Source organism: Cyclopterus lumpus, chromosome 11 (genome assembly GCF_009769545.1).
Source record: "Cyclopterus lumpus isolate fCycLum1 chromosome 11, fCycLum1.pri, whole genome shotgun sequence".
In the NCBI taxonomy this organism is placed as follows: domain Eukaryota; kingdom Metazoa; phylum Chordata; class Actinopteri; order Perciformes; family Cyclopteridae; genus Cyclopterus; species Cyclopterus lumpus.
This window is the reverse complement of record NC_046976.1, coordinates 8,376,181-8,398,164: the sequence shown is the minus strand read 5'-3', so window position 1 is coordinate 8,398,164 and position 21,984 is coordinate 8,376,181. Positions and strand designations below refer to the sequence as shown.

Sequence of the window (21,984 nt, the reverse complement as noted above, 5' to 3'; positions counted from 1 at the left end):
TTTCTTTACGACGCTGGATTTAACCAAGGGCTACTGGCAGATTCCTCTGTCGCCAGAGTCCAAGGAAAAGACGGCCTTCTCCACTCCGTTTCGTTTGTACCAATTCACCACGCTTCCTTTTGGGTTGTTTGGGGCCCCAGCCACTTTTCAGCGCCTCATGGACCGGGTGCTGCGTCCGCACGCTGCATATGCTGCCGCCTACTTGGATGATGTGATCATCCACAGCACCACCTGGGCGGAGCATGTGCAGCGGGTGGGCGCGGTGCTCGAGTCCCTGAGGCAGGAGGGGCTCACTGCCAACCCAGGGAAGTGTGCAGTTGGACGGAGGGAGGTACGGTATCTGAGGTACCACTTGGGCGGCGGGCAGGTGCGCCCTCAGGTAGACAAAACCGCCGCTATCGCAGCCTGCCTGCGGCCCAAGACTAAAAAAGGCCCCTTGACTGACCTGACCCGGAAAGGTGCCTCAGATCCGGTCCAGAGGACGGAGCAGTGCCAGTTGGTGTTTGAGAAGGTAAAACAAGCTCTCTGTGGGGAACCACTCCTTCATACACCTAACTTCTCTCTCCCTTTTACTCTGCAGACTGACGCATCGAACAGAGGGCTGGGGGCCGTTTTGTCCCAGCAGGTAGAGGGGGTTGACCGCCCCGTGCTGTACATCAGCCAGAAGCTGTCGGAGAGGGAGGGCCGGTACAGCACGGTGGAGAAGGAGTGCCTGGCCATCCGGTGGGCGGTCCTATCCCTGCGCTACTACCTCCTGGGACGCTCATTCACCCTCTGTTTGGACCATGCCCCACTCCAATGGCTCCACCGCATGAAAGATACTAACGCCCGGATTACTCAGTGGTATCTGGCGTTGCAGCCTTTTAATTTCAAGGTGATCCATAGGGCGGGGACGCAGATGGTCGTGGCCGACTTCCTCTCCCGCTCACGGGGGGGGGAGTAGGTTAGGCCGGATGGCACCCTGGCCTAAGTCGGGCGGTGGAGGTATGTGGTGGCTGGGGCGTGGTTAGGCTCAGCTGCGGAGGGGTGTCGGGGAGTGGTTCAGGGAACAGGTGCCTGGAATTGGCCTCAGCTGCAGGAAAACAAGGCCTGAGTGACTCTGCCCTATATATGGGGCATACAAGTGGAGACACGAGAGAGGGGAGAGCAGAGGGACAGTCTGCAACAAAATATACACTAAGTGTGCTCATTCCTTGGTGCTGGGGGGGGGAAACCTGCATGTTCCAGGAGCGTGTTACAATGAGGCTTCTCAGGATTGCACAAGGTTATGGTCATCAATTGAACTAGAGTATCATCTATTAAAAAAGGGATATCTGGACTGTTCAGATATGAGATTTTTCATAAAAAGCCCTCTGCTATCAAAATAAAATTAAGCAGGTACAAAAGATCTTTAAAAAATCCTTCTGCACCAAAGCATAACCAAGATATGAGACAAAGAACACAGCAACATGAATCGCTTTGGTGCTTTACAGTCACAAATGTTGCTTATCTTTGGCTTTTTTAAAAAAAGTCATTTTTCTTCAACAAAGACTGCTATATTTGATGTATTGAACACCATATGTAATATACAAGTGAAATATATGGTTTGGTACATGAGAAAATTGAAATTGCACAGATGGTGCCCAAATGCCCATTTTGCCTAATTAATCTGTACTAAAACCTCTCCAACTTTGTTTGCAGAGAGACTGGTCACATATGTTGCTATGATCTCTGTGGCTTTTGAACCTTTGATCTGCATCCTTGAAAGGGATAGTCATCCTGAAAGTGCTTTATTTTCTCTAAGCGAACCTGAACATTCAACTTTTGCTGTCTTTCATCTTTATTTACTCTTAACCAGTAACAAATATACTGATATTTACACATCTGAACAAAAGCACACATGGGTTGCCTTTATTATAACACCAACACTATTCAAAAAGCCTTTGTAATTGCTGAGATGCACCTTTTTTAGTTTGGGTATGTTATTTCGAGCAGAAACCTAAAAAATAGGTTGGTTAAGAAAGGTTAAGAAAGCATGATGATGATCATGAGAAGCTAACTGTACTGCCGTTACCTGTGAAAGCACGTTGAAAGCAGGTGGGACATTTGAACTAAGCCAGCTGTTTTGTGCTCAGCACATCAGTAGAAAACATTCATAACAAGACGGAAAATCCAACTTGACAACCGCAGTATGTTCAGACACAGCAACTAATGGTGGAGTGGACGGATGAATGGACACTACCTGTGCCTCGTCCACCGAGACTGTTTGTCAATCACACGCCTAAATGAGTTTTGGTTCATAAGCCTTTAAATGAAATCCCTCACCTCTCTGTGTTGTGTACACTACCCAGCATGAAGACAAATATGTAATGTTTTCCAACTGATTCTCAGATGTCTTTAGTTCAAGCAGAGATAGTCCACAGCTCACACTCAGTTGACACTACATCATGGTGCATTTAGCTGAGGGGCTGCATATCAACACCAACAAAGCACTTCAAATAATACTAAAAAGAAAAAAGAAAAACACTCCCTCCTTGTAAAAACTGAATGTGACAGCTTGTTCTCACTACTGCTCAAAGCCTGCAAGATAATAAGACAGTGTTTTACAATGCCACTATCACAGATGAGTTCACACTCTGTTCAAACACTTCACATTAACTCACATTATTATATCATCAGTGTTGACATTGTCTACACTCAGTTTCCTCTCACGGCTTTGTGTGACTTGCTCAAGGACCCTTAAGCAGGCAGGGTACTCGCTAACACGGGCACTTGAACTCAGGAGGTGCTCAAATTGCATGATCCTTCATGCTCTACATGCTCCTTCACTCAGCCTCACAGCACTGTCTCATTCTTTTGAAAATGTTCTTTTAATTTCCTTTAATTAATTGCCATGATGAGAATGGCAAATAATATCTAATATACTAAAATAATACTAATATTGTATGTCTCCTGAATCTCATTTGATAAATCAAGGTTAAATCCCCCCCCCTAAGCAAAATTGTTCTGTACCTCATTTCCATCCTGGAGAATCCGGAAATACACAGCAATCCATAGCATTTCTACTTTTTAGTTTGTGTCATCTATTCTATATTTGTACCATGTACCATACCCTTTTAAATTCAAAGTCCACATTTGTTGTTATCATTGTATGTAGAAACCAAAATGCGACACTGTAAATTTGTTGTTAACTTATATTTGCTGCCTACTCATGTTGTCTCTTGTGCTCTGTTATGTAAAGGTGCTGTATACTCTATGCACAAAAGCCATATGAGAGAGATGAGGTTGCCCTGCAGCATTGTTTATGATAATTGCCTGTTCTTCTGTGTAAAAATGGACTAACAAGCACAAGTTATTGGTTTGTTGTGTCGTGCAAAAGCATAATTATAAAGTCTGGTACTAATCTATAGTTCAGAACTACTATAATTGAACTATTAGCCTTTTGAATCTAAATCAGGTATTTAAGAACTAAATATCCAACACATACATTCACATCCTTAGCCTTTTTATGGACAGATCAAAACTCTTCTCCTCTGCATGACTAAAAATGATTAAATGTTGTTGCTGGATTATTACATGTCTTCATCTAACACAAGTCAACAATTAGCATAACATGACTAATAAACAGAAGAATTTGGTTTGACCCACTTCCTTGGAAAATCCATCAAGCAAGTGTCTCACATACATTTGGAGGACAAATGAATTGAAGATTCATATAATCCATAATCCTCCTCTATGGTATTATGTTGAACAACAGTTGTCCATTTAGTTCAACTGTAATTGAAAACACAAAATCACTGAACCAGGTTAATGGCGTCACCAGATCTACACGAGAGAAGTCCTTTATGTTAAAATATGCATGCATATGCAAATGGAATCACATTCATATTTAAACTTCGGTGGCTGATGTTTTTTATAAATATTCCCAGCCAATTTACAGACGAAGTGACTTGCAGATAAGAACAAATTGATGAGAGAGATGCAGGCTAATCTGAGGCAAACTTTAGTCACATTTGTCTTTTGCCTTCAAACACTTGATGTCAGTAGGCATGCATATGCAATAACCAATATAACCTTGGGTTATAGATAATACATAAATTACCAAGGAAATCTCAGTTTTTTTTCTTGAGGTCATCACCTGTTTTCCCATCACCTCTCTTAACTCTAAAGGAAAACAATATGGTGCAGACTGGACAACACAAAGGTTATACCTCTGATAGAAATCTGAGCAGCGATGCTTTGTTGATCGCTGCTTGGATTATTATTTGTGTGGGGTATAAGAAAAATCATTTTGTGTAAATTGAGTCCAAAGAAATGCCATTTGAATGCAGTGTATTTTGTGACACATGTAGAGTCCAAATTGCCTTATGTTTGACTGGATTGAAATTCTGTTGATTCCTGTTCCATAAAAGACCAATTCTGATCTAGAGACTCAAATCCTTTTATCTTTCAACCCCTTTTGTCCTTTTATCTTTCTGCTTCTTTTGATTTCAGAAACTCATTTCAGTTCAACCTCTGCCAGGCATTTGGACATAGACTAGTACATATAATAGCCTTTTGCTTCCTTTGTTAAATATATATATATATATATGTATATATATACACTAAATTACCTTCAGAAGATCACCAGCGAGGTGAAAACATTACTTCAAAGTGAGAGTTGCTATCAGACCATATTACATGTGGCTACTGTATCATTCAAATGACATTGACAATGTTAATATTGTCGGAACTGTACTGTACTGTATCTTTAAGTTGCTGTGTTGTGATGTTCAATATATTCCACTTTTTATTTGTTTCTTTTTTTACCATCTGCTGTAAAAAAATAAAAACATATAATACGGAATGTTACAATGTTAGTATGTATTCTATAATAGTGTATAACTTTATTTAAATATACATTTCTACTGTGATTGGGATGTTCAATCACAGGGTGTTCTTTTGAAGCACACACAACTGTGTGATATATGTTGAACCTAAACCTTTTCTTAGGAAACTTGGAAGGAGAAGGATAGTGTCTCAACCCAAATATGTGGTTATGTTTCTCTATTAACAAGAACATTTAGATTACATTGTTTGCGGTTCTTTTCAAGCCAAAGAGGCACTTAGTCACTGTCATAGATATTTAAAACCACATAAAACCTAAAAGAAAATTGGCACCAAATGCAACAAAAATAAAGTGTATCATAGAAAGCTTGCCAAAGAAGAAAGGAATCGTTTAGATTAATTATTATCTATACCATTTACTGTGTTATTCATATGAATAGTTCATGGACTTATCAGTCAATATTTACCATGTGACCACAAGGGACCATATGGAATTCATCAGAATCAACCCAGGTGTAAATCTCAGGTGGAGCACTCCTCACAATTAAGTCATCAGTAAACATCTAATCAGATATTTACAACACAAGCTTCTGATAATCAAATATACTGTATATCAATCAATAGGGCACAACCAAACGGGATTGTTAAAGAAAGCTTTTGTTTCATACATCTCCAATGCATTTTTATAAAAGGAAATCCAAAATGGACAGTAAAACAGGTGAGAAATATCCTCCACGGAGACTAAAACATTTGACAAGGGGATATGACAGATTGGTAGTATGCGTGTTCTGGTTACAGCTTTGAATGTGATGGAATGGTTGAGCATCTGCTATGTGTCTGACCCAGTGACCCTGAGTGAGATAGGGTGACACTTGAGTGAGACAGAGAGAGAGTGGAGTAGGGTCAGGGTGTGTCGGGAAACAGACGACCAGTGTCAAAAGATCAAAAGATTTACTGGTATCCATCTCAACACCCTGCTGGGCTTTTGTCCAGGAGCTGCATGCCATCCCCTCTGGGTTGTCTGTGCTTGCAAACTTAATTCGCCTGCAAACCAAAGTAATCTGTTCATGTCAATAACTTAATTATTCTATAAATGTATGTTACCTTCCTATCTGCTTTGTTTCTCTTTTGTTTGCTCACAATTTGAAGTTTAAAAATATCTGTATATATGGTATATCCACACATATTATCTGTAACAGTAGCTGTCTTGGTTACCGTCCCTGCCTGCCCTGCAGAGGTGTCCTCCTTTCTGGAGCATGCTGGTGGTCACCCGAGCGTGAAAGCTTTAGAAAACAGCAATTTGAAGTGAAGACTTGAGCTAAACACTGGTGTAAAAATAGGACTTTTAGACTCTCGGTGCAATTGACTGGCTGCAGTCGCTTTGGAGTAATCGTATTACTATAAAAGACCAGTTCTCTTTCACTTGTATTTATGTTGTAGAATCTTTGCGCCAAAATGAATCAGTGAGTGTTAACAGTATATGGTGATACATAACATTCACTAATGTTCTTACTTGGAGACGAACAGAGGAGAGGAGAGGAGGGCAAAGGAGAGGAGAGATGTTAGGTAAGCAGGTGACAGCAGTAGCCCCCCAGCTGTGAACTGAGTGCGCCCAGAACCAGCCTGACAGGGCCTGCTGGGGAAATGAGTCTTCTCTGGGAATGGAGCAGACAAGCACACGCATGCACGTGCACAGACACACATACAGAAAAGGCATCTTGTGCACATAAAGACACACACATACAGAGACCGAATGAACGACAGTACTAAAAGGCTCCCAAGGCGCATAACTCGGACAGGAAATACATCATCACTTAGGAAGGAAATGCATCACCTGCAGAGCTCTGAGACTCCGAGATAAGAAGTCTGCAGGAGAAGACGTGGGTGCGTACCATCCAGATACGCTCTGTCTTGCAAAAGATTTAGACATGATGTGAAATGTCATAAGAAATGATCAGGCGGAATTCATTTAAAAGAACGATAAAACGATAGACTATCCTTATGAGCATAACAGCACAAGGTGATGAGCTAAATTGTGTGTGCGCGGGTTTAGATAGCGATGTGTGTGTGTGTGTGTGTGTGCGTGTGTGTGTGTGTGTGTGTGATGTCTGCTGACAGTTTCTGTGGGGTTAGGGGCACATGGGCAAACCTGTCATCACACACAAGGTCTCCGCACATAAACACAAAAACACCTCCATTTTAGCTCAGTGTTGTTCTCTCCCTTTCAAAACCCTGCCATGGCTTATCTTATAATAGTATTAAACAAAAGGCACATGTTATGTTGCATGAATTACCCTCTATAGGAAGGATTAAACTAATTATAGCACTTTATATATTACAAAAAATACAACTTCCATAACACTCCGTAATTGATAGTAATTAAATGGTTGGAGTTGAGACAGCAAAGACTGTAGATGTATTAACAAACTGATTAATCAAATTGCTTTCTGTGTCATGTGTATCTGTGTATTGTGCAGTTCTCTGTCTTTTATTTTTTTACCACTCCTGGATACATATTAAAATAATTTGTCTTATCTACAAACGGAATATTAATTACCAAAGATCTCAAATAATTAAGCAGAACTATTGTTACTGCTTACTAATAAATCCCCTTAAGCCTCTATATTAATGTCTAACAAATGCATGAACATCTCACTTAACTGAGATGTTTTATTGAACCTATGATGACACAAATCATGTGTTACGTTTGCCTTTGTTAAAAATGGCTGCATATTTTATAAATATGTCAAGCTGAACTTATTATGTTATTAATGAGGGAACAAGAAAATCATCAAAGTATATTTAAACAACATTTGTTTTATGATATTAGCAGACAATAAACTGGTTTTAGATATTTGTTTTGCCTCTGAAACATTTAGTTTTTGGCACATCATTTATCTTTGTGTGTTTCTGTGTGTGTGTTTCTGTGTGAGAGCGTGTTTGTGTGTGTGTGTGTGTGTGTGTGTGTGTGTGCGTGTGCGTGTGCGTGTGCGTGTGCGTGTGTGTCTGTATTGCATTGCTAATTGATGCACTATACTAAACACTGAAATGATTTTAATGCTCACATTGTTACCGTAGCATTAATCTTGTTCCAACAATCTGATTTACCATAAAATGCTAGAAGTAATATCTGTAAATGTGTGTAATTACAACAGTGTGTTGAGTTGTGCAATGACAGATCTCAAATAACTGTGGAGTTAACGACTTGTTCAATTACAATGTCAAATTACAAATTAGAGTATAAACATGTTTAATGGGGATAGCACGATGATGTCATTTATCAACACTTTATTTCATGTTCTTGAATAAAGACTATTACTGCTATCACATTATTACCTCCAACAAAGAGCATACATATGTGACAGAACATCCATTAAGGAACTTAGAGTTATCATTATCTGAGGTGAAGATACTATTTAAAGTTACTTTATTGGTTTTATGCAGTCTCTACTTTGACATTCAGTGTGAAAAAGAATCAAAAGTGGTCAAATGTAGAATTTCTAACCCTCTATGAAGATAATGCAAAACTGTTGCAACCCTTAAAGTAAACTGTTAATAAATAGAAGTATAATTATTGAGGCTTTGTATTTATTGTAATTTTAGCTTTTAGATGAACAAAACACAACAACGACTTGTTGCTTCGTTTGGATCTATTTTTCTTTTCACTAGCATGAGAAACCTAGAACGTAGTGGAGACACTGGCACTCAAATGACTTGAATCAGTACGAATCGAAGGCAAAGTGACACGACTGGCATCAGATTTATTCAGCTCAAGTTAATCTTAGGTTGACGTGACGTCGACATGATTTTGTCCGTGGAGCTTCTGTGATGAACAGCTTCCACTCCAATAATCAACAACCTTTTCTCCCTCTTTATATTACACATTATTTGTCTCATTTCATTTCTGTTGTTCTGTTGCTCTTGTATGAAATTCCTGTCAGTTACTGTATGTATTTTTCCACAGAGAGCATGCGGTCATGAGGGCATCAGTGTCTCACTGAAGGACAATCTGACAGGGTCAGCCTGTCCACTCTGACCAACACCTCTGTGTATACTATAGCGCATGCCTCTATCCAGAAGGATTCCTAGAGAGACTATTTGAATAGCTCCTCCTCTACTGGCTATGTTTCCTGCTTCTTGACAAGGACTAGAACACCTCATACACACACACAGACATACACAGACACACACACACACACACACACACACACACACACCAACAGGGGGCACCAGCTGGATATGAGACGGTCTGTCTTTTCTAATTTCTCATCTGCCTTTCCTGTAACGCGTTCCTATAACGAGTGTGTGTGTGCGCTTGTGTGTTTATGGTCACAACCCCGGGGTATCCCAGGCTTTCTTTCTGTGCCCAACATATTTCTGTATATTTATGAGCGTGTGTGTGTGCGTGTGTGTCTGCCCACTCAACATGTTCATGTCATGTCTACTTCTAATCATCTTTGAAATAATGAAGAGGATATGGAAGACTGACAGATTGTGTTTGTGTGTACAATATATCCGTGTGTGTGTGTGTGTGTGTGTGTGTGTGTGTGTGTGTGTGTGTGTGTGTGTGTGTATGAGTGTACATACAAAAAGCCTGTGTCTTTCAGAAAGCTCATATATCCCAAAAGTCACCTTCTCAGTAATTGAGAAATACACATTTTCGCATTCTGACGGGCCTTTAGTCAGAGCCTTGTTTCATATCTGGAACACTTCATAGCGATTTAAGCAGTGCGTTTGATTTGTTTATACGTGGATTTATGGGGAATTTACTGACATTTTTGGAGGACATGCACACAATTCTAATAAAGTTTCAGTGAAAAAACACATTAGAGACGCATTTAAAATATACTTTCCAGAATTACATCATTTTGTTAGTTAGTCCGTGGCAGAGCCATCATTGCTGATGGCTCCTGTAGGATGCCACCATGTCTTTGTATTCAATTATGATGAATTATGCTTATACTTATTACACTCATGACACCAGCCTGTAAATGAACATTTGCACTAGACCTTGGAGGAAAAGAGCAATTGTATATAAAAAGCTGTTATGGATCCACAGGGCCCGGGAACAGCGGGAACAGCTCGCTGGAGTGCAGTCTCTCTTCAGTTCAATTTGCATGGCAAAATTATCATTTCTTTCAATTTAGCAGCCTGTTTAATATGTGAAAGCTGGCATCTCGAAAAATCATAGAAGGCAAACGCAACTATGAAATACACGAGAAGATTTGTCTCTCCAGCAATTAAAAATAAAACATCATCCTGATGGAAATCTGTGTGGAGGAATTAAATATACACCCTGTTTGTTGGCTAAGAGAGAAAATAAACATGAGCTGAACCAAGTGAGCACCCACATATTACAAGTAACACTTATAACAAACTCACGAGGGACACGGGCGAGAGGGAGGAGAGAGGAGAGAGGAGAGGCAAGACCAAAGGATGAAAGGAGGAGGGAGAAAAGAGGAGATATGGCAGATGTGGTGATTAGAAATTCACCATGGCTGAATGTCGGTAGGAGGAGCCAGGAGGAAAGAAGAATGGCCGATTAGGGCTGGAGGAAGATGGATGGAGAGAAACAAAATTGTATTCAGCAACCAAAGTATCAAGGATAAGAATATACGGATCAAACACATCCTCGCTCATTAGTCAACAGGGGAGTTCCCAGTACAGCTACTGTAGTCTTGTAAAAGAAAGAGAGGGATAACTGAGATTGCAATGCCCTCTAATGCTTCAGATCCTTTAAGAAATATGAACACATTGCAACACTTGCTCTGAGGGGGGCACCTCTATCCAAATAAATACATTCAGAGACAACAATTTTGCATTAGGAAAACAAGCTTGTGGGGAATATTAATGCTGTCCATATTACCATCAGAAAAATAAAACATTATATTCAAAATGATCACTGCCAACACATTTTGCCATATTCTGTATGTGTACTAGGTATGTTCATATTGAATGTATCAGCAAAATCTTCACTGCCAATGTTTGTTCAATCTTTGGTTCTCTGCTAATTCTATTTCAGAAAGGGTTTACATTTATGGAAATACAGCCACCTGGTTAAGGTTAAGGAAAGATGTGCTCCTGGTTAAAAATTTAAAAAGTCAACGTTGTATCGAAGTATCACCTGGGATGTGATTCCTGGCCTCTGGTGTGGAAGACAAATCCATGCCTTTACATTGTATTGTGTTACGTCAAAGCTATTCTACTTCTGGGAGAGGGGAGGATGTAAAATAGAGAGAGAAAACAAGTAATTACATATTCACTCTATAGGTTTTTGAAAGGCAGGAGAGGATTAGGTGAAGGAAAGTCAAGAGGGACAGATGAGGAGAGAATGTAGTATAACAGTATAAAATGAAGAAATACCTATGCATACGCATTATGCATTAACACACTCCTTCACATTTCATATCCCTCCCAAACCACCTTGATCTTACCCTCTTTACTTTCTCTTTTCTTCTGTAAGTCAAAAGTATTTATATGATCAAGAGGCTGACTCCGCGACAGACACATCTCGCTCCCCGAGAAACCAGCCATAAGCCACCGGATTAAATGTGTGTTAGAGTCTGTGTTGCGCTAATGTTCAGTGTGAGAGCGCTCGCTTGCCTGTGTGTGTGTGCACAGTGTACCAATAGTCCAAATGCGCCTCTGTGCATGTGTGAATTCAGCCGAGATACATGAAGAAACGGTGTGTCCCACTGCTTGTCAATGCAGCCATCTTCTTTCTTTCTTTCTTTCTTTCTTTTTGGCCTCCAAGCTCCCCATTTAACCTCGTTATTAATTGTGCGTAGAATATCAATCGATAATTGATATTGATAAATGATTACCAAAATACTCCAGCAGTAGCGAACACAGGTAAATGATTAGCAGCGGCATATTAATGGACAAGATCAATCAATGACTTATGATTAACGTCAGAGTTGTCGACCGCACCAATCAATCTCTGATATCAGTGATGGGTTATAAAACCTGGTTGGGGGACCATTTCACTGCGCCTGGCAGCCTGGCCAATTCACAACTGATGACCGATCAGCATTAAACTACCAGACGCTACCAGGGGATGACTGATACATTTACATTTCGCCATGTTGCAAGAACAAAGCACTACATTTCCATGGCTCGTCTATATAAATTAAATTAGCTATTTCTAGCCACAGGGTTTAATTACTTGGTCACATGCTGCAGACTAGCCTTAAGGACCTGTTTGAATCCGTAACCCCACCGATGACCACGAATGGATTACCCGACTGTCTCTAGAAGATAATTAGTGCTCGATGATTGATCCGTGTTAGTCCTTTCATTGAGTGCTGACGAAATCCATACCGCCAGTAAACCTGTGATACGGTTCATCTGAGAGGTGGTGGTGAAAAGAAGCTCAAACATAGATAGATCTGTTGCAGAGGTGCAGGTTGTGAGGTTGGACACCGCTCTGGGTTTGATTCTGACAGGCCGAATGTAGCCCAGAATACATTTAAGAGCCCGGGAGACGGTGAGAAATGTGTGTGGGTTTTGTCTTGTGTGCACGTGCGCGATTGAGTATGTTTGGTGAGTAAATTAAGCCCCTGGAGCCACAGGACAAATCTGACAGACGAAAGGAAGAGTGGGAGCCCAGAGGAGAGATGAGAGCACAGAAGAAGTGCTGAGCAGAGGAGAGGGAAACAGAGGGGCAGGGGGACAGGAGAGGGGAAGGGAAGGGAGGAGAGGTGGAGTTAAGCTGAGTGGAGCAGCAGGAAGGAGAGCAGATGAAACAGACACAAGGGGATCGGGGGGGGGGGGGGGGGGGGGGGGAACGAAGGACTCGTACAGCACATTTTCATCTTCTGACTTTGAGAGAAACTTCATTTGAGAAAGATTTCTCGACATAAACATCAAGAAATATGCACAAAAAAATAAAAGAGTACAACACAGACAGGGTCCAAAGAAAGAGTGTTGAAACCTCTCATCAGCTCTCTCCTGAGATTGTCCTCCTGACGTCACTTTATTACATAAAGACGTTGTGGAGCACACGCTCCTCAATTAGAACCCACAGCCTGACAAAAGATGCTGCCTCTTTGGAAACGCTGCTGCATCTCTGTGTCAAATGTGTTAATAAGCAAGTAGAGAAATTAGCATTTTTTGTCCACTGGCTTCAACGGGCTGTGTGTGAATCGATTACCGCTTATTTCATTACTTTACCTTTTAGATTAGTTTTTAGAATAGGATCGCAGGTCCGTACCATGATTGGTTATCTGCCAAGGGCCGGTAGAGTGGACTAATTCACCAGCCACAGCCAAAATGTAACGCCATTTGGCTGGTGGATGGTTTTCATTTTCCAGCCTCTTTTTAAAGCCTTGGTCCCCAAAATGTCAGCATGGATCAAGGGGACATTTAATTACACATTTATGTACCTTTCTTTCCAGCCTTGACACAAACAAATGATTTATTTGCTCGCTTGCTGTTTCAATTTACGCATCTACTTTTGACATGTTATTAATACTAATTGAAAATTGCATTTAGTTTAAGTATTCCTGCGCCATGCTCGAATACACCACATTTATTCCATGAGGAGCTTGGAAGTATCTTATACTATAAGGTCTCTCACAGGCAGCCATGAGGAGATCAGTGCCAAGATGCGGACCCCAAAGGGTTTCGAATGAGATCTTTTGTACCTGAGGAAATCCCACCGTTCTTGTCTAGCTTGACAGACTCCAAATCCCAATCTCTCATCTGTCCATCAGAGCGAACCATTGAAAACAATCCTTTCCAAAAAGACACATTTTCTTTCTTCTTTAAGATTGCAACTACAATCAGTGACAGCGCAAAGCCAAGTGTCTCGACGTTCCTGGTAGACATCCATTGTATTCTTGCTCCGTCAGCCTACACGTGATCTCACACTGGAGGGCCATGCAGACTTTACAATGGCAATCACAGATGGTTCTCGTGACCTCCACGGTAGTTTTTGAGGTTTCCTTTGTCATCTTGAACAATTTACAAACAACACAAATTCCACCTTTCTGCTCACCAGACCTTAACCCAAAATGCCGTCACGAGCTCTGTGACCAAATCAAGCTGGCTTGGTGCTGTCAGAAGCTCAAAGGGTGTCTTTACATTCGGTCGGTCTCTTTCTATCAAATTAGTTCTCTCTCTTTCTGTCACTCAACTCTCTCTTACCCTCCTTTCCTCTCCTCATGCCTCACTTCCTCATGAGCCCATTTTCAGTCTCCCCCCCCTTCTCATTCTCCCTATATTCATCCTCCTCTCCCTTCCTCTGCTCGGGATACGGTGATGAATAGTTTCCATACCACTGAAGCCTCACCTGCTGCAGCAATGGGTGTGTTGAGTGTATACAGCTGTGTGTGTGTGTGTGTGTGTGTGTGTGTGTGTGTGTGTGTGTGTGTGTGTGTGTGTGTGTGTGTGTGTGTGCGTGTGTGTTCAGACAGAATTTCTGAACAAGATAAGAAAGAGAAACTAAAAATGGAAAGCAGAGGAAGACCAAGACGCAGACCGACAAAGAAAGTGGAAGAAAGTGTGCTGTACTGTGAATATTTTAACATTTTATTTCACCCAAGAAGGAAAGAGGGCGAGACGAGGGGAGAGAGACAGAGTCGAGGGACAAAGTACGGAAGTGTGTAAGAGAGAAAGAGAGCGAGGAAAAGGGAGACGCCGCCATTATATAACATTGTTTAACTGAAATAGGGTAGAAAATGAACAAATGGGCACGGTGGCAGATATTTGGGAATAAAATGCTGTGTAAGGCTCTAGTCTCATCACTACAACCAACTCACGTTCACACACACACACACACACACACACACACACGCACACACACACACACACACACACTTTGGTATAAGCAGCTCACGTTCGCTGCCACAGCCCAAGAGCTACCGCAAGAATATTTATTGGCTACCAGCTCAATGGCTGTATTGAAGAGAAGGATGGAGAGATAGAGAGAGAGTGTGTGGAAGAGCGAGAGAGAGAGAGAGAGTAATAAAAGAGAGAGTGGGGAGGAGAGGGACAGAGCGAGAAAGAGCAAACCGAAGCAAGCAGAAAATGAGGAAAGAGGGAAAGAGGCTGTTGCCGGTTCTATCCTTGTTTCCCTTCATCCTCCCTGTACAAGCCAACCATACAGCCAAGCACGCGCCCACACGCACGACTCCCCTCTCACTCACACACATGCACAGACACCTCACAAGACATCCTCACACGCACACAGACACCGTCACACAGACACACACTTCCTTTCTTCACCCCACACGCGCACACAAGAAGCAACATCTTTCTTTTTACTGCAGAAGAAGAAGAAAAAAACTCAGCACGCAGTCTCACCCAAACCGCGAGTGTGCGAGGGAGGGCATTTATGTCCCTGCGTGTGAAGTGCCCTTATGACTGTGTGTGCGTGTGTGTGTGTGTGTGTGTGTGTGTGTGTGCGTATGCGCGCGTGTCGCATCCCCCCTTACCTTGCGCGCGCGAGGAGAGCGAGCTCAGAACGAGACTCCACAGAAAACAGCGCATCACCGTCATTCCCCCGTCCGTCATCCTCTCGTGCATCACTCTCGTCCTCCTCTTCGTCGTCCCCCTCTCCATCCTCCTCTTGGCGACCGCGGGTGGTGCGCGAGACAGCGTTCCGTGCCGCTATTACGTGATATCATTAACGGGCAATACATCTTCCGCGAGCCCGAGGCGCGAGCCCTCTAAGCTCTCACCGGGCCGCATGCTGCTTCACATCCAGAAAAAAACGGAGGGGGAGAGAGAGAGGAGGGAGAGAGAGAGAGAGAGACAGAGAGAGAGGGGAGAGAGAAAGAGGGAGGGAAAGAGAGAGAAAGAAAGAAAGAGAGAGGGATGGGGGTAGGGTGGGGGGGCGCGTGCCTTTTCTTTGCCTCTTCCTTCTAACATACACTAGATAAATCCTTCATATCCCCAAAATGAATTCAGTCAACATCCAGAGAGAGGGAAGCAGGGGCACAGGGGGAGATGGGGAGATGGGACGGGCACACAGTCTTTAAATCCACTCTCCGACGTTTGTCTCAATATCTCTCTGTTCCGTCCCGTTCTCTTGCAAAAAAGAGTGACAGAGAGTCCGCGAGAGCTTCAAATCCTCACCGCCTGCGGGCTGCATCTCCTCTTCATTCTGAAATATCCCGCTTTCTGTTTGGGTTTCCTCTCCAACCCCCCACGACCCCCCTCTCCTTAAAAGCCTCTCCTCCCGTGTCGTTTCGTACCGTGTCGGGTCTCCTGTCCTCCGTGTCTCTTATAGAATCCTCTCTGTGGTGTTTATGTTCCCCCTCGGTGTCTCGAAAACGCACAGGGGTATTTGTTTGTATTTATTCTCGTGGCCGGATAACCCTCCTCTCATCCGTCTCTTCACTTGTGCGCGTCTGTCAAACGTTCCTCTTCTTCTCCTCCTCCTCCTCCTCCTCCTCCTCCTCCTCCTCCTCGTCTCCGCCTGTCCTCTCACAAACAGCCGCGAGGAAAATGTTGCATCTTCACCCCTCCAGAAAAGAAGAGAAATGAATCACTCTCTCGCCAGTCTACCATTCATCGGACTTCTGTTCACATATACGCGTTCCAAACAAGCCAAACCGGAGCTTGCTCGTTGTGTTTGGAGACAGTCCTCCTTTAGTTCTCCGTGAAAGTCCAACGAGGAAAAGATAGAAATGACAATCCCTGTTGTCAGAAACCAGAGGAGACATGTATCATCTTCCCCTCTGCTTGGTGGACTTCGGTCTATTCTCCCGGTGTGGCGGGTGGTGCGTCTCTTCCTTCTCCCTGCCAGTACAGAAATGCTGCCTTCAAGTGCTCCTCGTAAGCTCCTGCTTCCACTCACGTGCTTTTGCTCGGAAACAACAGGCACAGAATGGACTCTGTTAAAAAGTAGACAGTTGTTCAGGTGGATGTTGGGGCACCGGGCTGTGCGCAAGGTTGCTCCGCCGGCGCAGAGGAACGGGCGCATGCCAACCACTTTACCTCTGGATGCTCAAATTCGACCCAAAACAAAAAGGAAGACGAAACCAAGCCACATTCAAACCAAAAGGAACACATGTGAGAAAAATAGCATTGCCCTTTAGGGACCACATGGTGAGCTCTAACCAATAGTCACATGGACCAACCGATAACTGTTTGTCCAGCATCCCTCATTGATCCACTTGTCCACTGACATGAAATCAATACAAGGAAGGGTTTGAGATTTAGTGGCACATGTTGAGTTCTTCGTGGCAAAGTAATGCTTCTCAAGTCGTTATATGTGAATGTTTAAGGGGCGATGCAATTCAACTGTAAGTTAGCTGATACGGCTTCGGCTGTGCTTTCAACCCAGTCCACAGGGAGCATGCGGAAATGCAGTAAAACATCAACACATAAGTATTACTATATTTATATATTAAATGAGAGTCTGAATATTATATATTGAAATATAGTATCCACACCACTAATAACTGTCACGGATCGAAGACCAGGGACCCAAGCACAATGGACGAAACAGAGTAAGCAAATAATAATCCTTTACTGGAGTAACGGCAGGAACAGAACAGACAGAAACAGGGCCACAGACTATGGAACGCTGGAGAACTTGGTCTCAAAACACAAGACAATCTGGCAGAGGACAAGAGCAAGTGAGGGAACCTAAGTAGTGAGTGACTAACGAGGGAATGGGCTGCAGGTGAGATGGGCGTGAGAACCAGGTGAAGGGGATGAAGGATGATCAGGTGTGAATGACCGGGTCTGAAAGGACAAGAGAGTTAATAGACAAACAGATCTAATGAAAACAACTATTAACAGAAAGATGGTGTGGAGCTGAACTGTTACAAATAACATTTATATGAATTGTTTCAACAACAAAAAATGCAGCTCCTATAAGCTCCTTGACCTCTGAATGTCACATTTTGCAAACTGTGTGAAACCTTTTGGACCATTTTCCTATAGTCATAAGCATGGGTAGTTTGCTGCAGTCAAAATATTATCTCATCCAAACCATGCCGGCAGAAATGAAGAAAGGTATAAAGAACACTGCCTTCTGTCACCTCCAACTCCAAATAGTATCAAATATTTCAGTTTTATTGAAAGTAATATCATAATGAAAGTGATGTAATTTAATTTCTTGTGTCAGTCTAACACACAGCCTCCTCTTTCACATTCTCAAAAAAGAATTAAATTGCGTATAGATTTTACTTTAAAAGAGAAAATGATGAGTATAGTAATCAAGTCAATAACAACAAAAAGCCTCAGTGCCACTGTGAATCGAATATGCTTTACTAATATAAAAGAGCATCCTGGGAAATACATACTCACATCATAATACTCATCAGCTTGAGTTTGCCAGCTGACGTCTTCATGGTTTAAGGCAAATAGAGCTTATGTTGCATGTTATTGTCATGAGATAACCAAATGTGTCACAGCTTTTGTAGGGAGGGATTTGAATGGGCGTGATGTCAATTGTCGCCCAGTAAACAGTGGAATTCAAACAGTGTAACTTGAGGTGCAGGTTTAATTCTGAGACGCACTCAGCAGATCTTAACTACTGAATGAACTGTCTTTGGTATCTTTTTTTCACATACATACATTTTTTATTTACCCTCAGAAGGAAGCCAGGGTATCAGAACCCATCTCCGGCCATCCGTTTCTGGCTGCATGGCATGTGGTTTTCCTCCAAGGTTATGAATGCACTGTGCTCAGAGTCGAGATGATGTTGAGTCCTTGAAGATTGATGAGATTGAATAAGTTTGAGTTACTTGGACTTAAAACTTCTATCACTGGTGATATTTATTTGTCATCAAATCATTTAATTAGTTCCTTATCTTTTTTTGTTGTTACTGTTTTACTGTTGCCAAAAAAACAAATGCACCTTGCCAGACAAATCCAAACAATTATAAGTCCAAGAGAACAACTCATCACCATATTCAACATCACTTCTGTTAGAAAAATGAATCAAATTAAATGTCAGGGGGCTTTCCGAGGGAGTCTTGTCTTGATCAGACACAAGGGAAACATGCAAAGCTCATTTCTCATTTAGAAAACCAGTCCTGTTATGGGTAATTTTCATTTCTGTAGCGTAATCAAAGTATAATCTACAGTGTTTATCTATTTGTGTGCGGAATTGTATGCCGGTGTGTTTTTTTTCTGAAATCAATTTAGGGAATTAATGTGAGGAAAATGTTTGTGAGGAATATCCTCACAGGTATAGCCGTAAATGCGCCTGTGTGAGGGTGAATGAGAATACGTGTGGTGTCTGAAAGTGTGTGTGTGCACATGTGTGTGCGTCTGTCTGTGAGTCTCCCACACGTTCCCTTAAAGCACTCTCCTGCCATCTACAGGCACAGGCTTTCTCCCCTCGTCTCCCTCCGTCTTTCTCAACCATCCCAAACCCAGTGTTAATCATCCTGGCATCATCTAAATATTCACCACACGCCTTGGGTGTGTCCATGCTGTGCACACTGTCTGTATGCATGTAACGAACGGCACATGTGTCTCAAATCCTCTGTGTGCAGATGTGTGGGCCCGACATCGGCAGTGCGCCTGCGGTGTTGCTTTTAGAAATCAATAAGCCATGTGTGAGGTTTTCGTCCTGCGAGAGAGAAAGAGATAGAAAGAACAAGACAGGAGTGGAAGGAAGGAACAGGGCACGGGGATGGAGGGGTGTGAGGTAGGAGATATAGAAGGGTGTGAAGGGGAGAATAGAGCTGGATAAAAGAAAGAGAGACCAGAGAGAGTGGGACATGAGCGAAGAGATGAGGGGAAGGCAGTAAAAGAAGAGGAGAGAAGCAAAATGAGTACGGGAGGAGAGAGAGGGGGAGAAGGAAAAGAAAGACAACGAGGCACAGCGACGCAAGGGAAGGAAAGAGGGGAGGAACGTGGGAGTAAAAGGAAGAGAGAGGGAGACAGAAAAGAGGGCGGAGGGGGGGAACATGGGAGGTACAAGATGTAAAACATTCAGGCAAGAGAATTGTAGACAGGGAATGAAGGGAAGGGAGGAGGACAGAGGAGGGGGATGGGAGTCTGTGCCGAAAAAGTAAATGGAAATGTATGTGTGAAAGGACAGAGAGAGAGAGATAGAGGCGAAACTGAGAAAGACTGAGATGGTCGAGCTGGAGAGACTTGCATGAGTAAAACATTTTTCTGAATGCTTCTTTGCAAAAAGTAGACAAGGCAGACGTAATGTATTCCAGCATGTCCTAGAAACCCAGGAAAATAAAGGTTCACTTTACATGCTTTACTCATTCTACTGTACATTAAGCCTCACCCAGAGCATTGGGCATCAGTGTCTTGTTCAAAGTAATGGTGTTGACAGAACTGAAGCGGTCAACTTGTCCTCATTTACCCCCCACAGACTGGTGCCACTGGCTCAAACCACGTTCTATACATTGTTTGTTTGTTTTGTTTTGTTTTGTTTTTCTCTCCAAAAAACGATTTATTTGTGTCCATTACTGTGCAATTGTTCTGATCATAGCAATTTGTCTTTTACGATTTGAGATGACACCCCTCATCTTCTTGGAAGACAAGAGCTGACGAGTGCTTAAATCAATCTGAAATGTCGTCTCCGTATACAACCCTCATTGCTGTAATTGTGTACGGGCACAATGGAGCACGGCAAATCTTTTCGGGCTCTTTTTTACACAGACTATGTGTTGTATTGGGTTTGACATGTCTGTGAGTTCTCCTGAGACAAGAACGCACAGTGAAGCAGGCACAGCTTAAAGGGAATTCATTAGTGACCTACAAGAAAGAGCAGCTCTGTCCTCCTGTCTCTGTGCAATGACAATTGTATTCTCTGGCAGACAAACAAACACCTTCTTTTTGAAAGAGCTGAGAGAGACGCTGGCTGCATGAGATGAGGGATGTTCTAGCACTAACACAAGTCATTGTCAGGGGGAAGTTTATTTGCAGTTTGATTCTATAATTCTGAACTGTTGTTAATAAATGTTGGACCTGGGTACAGCCTTACCTCTCCTCGTCCAGTCAAACTGGCATACTAAAGCCAGAATGGCATGTCATCCAACAACGTCGAAAAGGCAAAGTGTACAGATTTGCGATTTAAAAAAGGAACAGGAGTCGTTGTGTGAAGAAGATGAAAAAGAGGGCATGAGAAAACAGTTCACATCCTGCCAACTCCCGAACCTTCAGTCACGCTGCAGATTGCGTCGTGAAGTGTGCATGAACTGCAGATTGCTGGAGTCAAAAAAGTTTACAGCGGTTTACAAATCCAACGTTTTGGTTTTTTCAGACGCCATTCTCCTTTCTGACGAGCACTTCTGTTCAACCATTGTGACGTTTCAACAATGATCTGTCGGAAACCACCGTCCACCTTTTATTGTCAATCTTCCTTAATATTACATAAGAGCAGTGAACTACGCAGAGTCCCGCATGACAAAATGCAGAGTGCTGGCGAGCTCAGACGTGATCTCCGTCTTTGCTATTCATCTACTCAGTAGATGAATTTAAGTAATGTGTTACGACAATGGGCACGAAGAAGACACTCGTAGTTGCCTCAATCAGATTTCACATACTGTTGGATGCTAAAATGCCATCGTCCATGGGGACAGGATCCACAATTCTTTGCAAATATCAAGCCTATTTGATACGAAGGGGACTCCCTTCAGATGCGGTGGCTACGCTCGAGAACAGCAGGGTGGCAACACGACCATGTCAAGTGTGTATTCCGACGATTTGACTTGAGCCCCTCTGGGACTGGCGTAAAGCGGTCATGTGTGTAAATGAGAAGGAGGCTTAACTGCTACTGCGGACCATAGAAATCCTTTAAAAAAGGAATTTAAAAAGATTTTGTGAAAGAGCAGCATCCAAGCAAAACAAAAAGGACGCATTTATTTATTTTTTTCTCAGCGGAGCATGGTCCCTCAGCGGGATATCCACTAATGAGGTAATTGACTAACGAGATATCCAATCAGGAGCCACAGTGCCGGAGGGCGGGAAGGCGGCTGCTGTCGACACAATTGAGTGATTCCCATTTTGCAAAAACACGCACACGCACACACACAAACACACACACACACACACACACACGGAAGCATTTATGCCCACTCACTCTTCAACAGAGAGAATATTTGTTCATCACCAGCTGCTCACAAGCCTTGTTGCTTGTGGGGTGTGTATGGAGAGAGACAGATTGTATATGGGTGCGTGAACGTGTCTGTCGGTCTGTGTGAAAGGGGGGAAATGTACAACAAGCGGCAGCATCATTAACTTTACAAC

The 21,984-nt window shown here is 42.7% G+C and overlaps 1 protein-coding gene across 1 annotated transcript in view; it reads right to left on the bottom strand.

Moving 5' to 3' along the window:
* csmd3b (CUB and Sushi multiple domains 3b) overlaps positions 1 to 15,498 on the bottom strand; it is a 303,941-nt gene extending 288,443 nt beyond the window's left edge. The window contains 3 exon segments of the mRNA XM_034544984.1: positions 15,243 to 15,390; positions 15,393 to 15,422; positions 15,424 to 15,498. Coding sequence (XP_034400875.1) covers positions 15,243 to 15,390; positions 15,393 to 15,422; positions 15,424 to 15,498 — 253 coding nt within the window.
* Between the last annotated feature and the right edge of the window lie 6,486 nt (positions 15,499 to 21,984).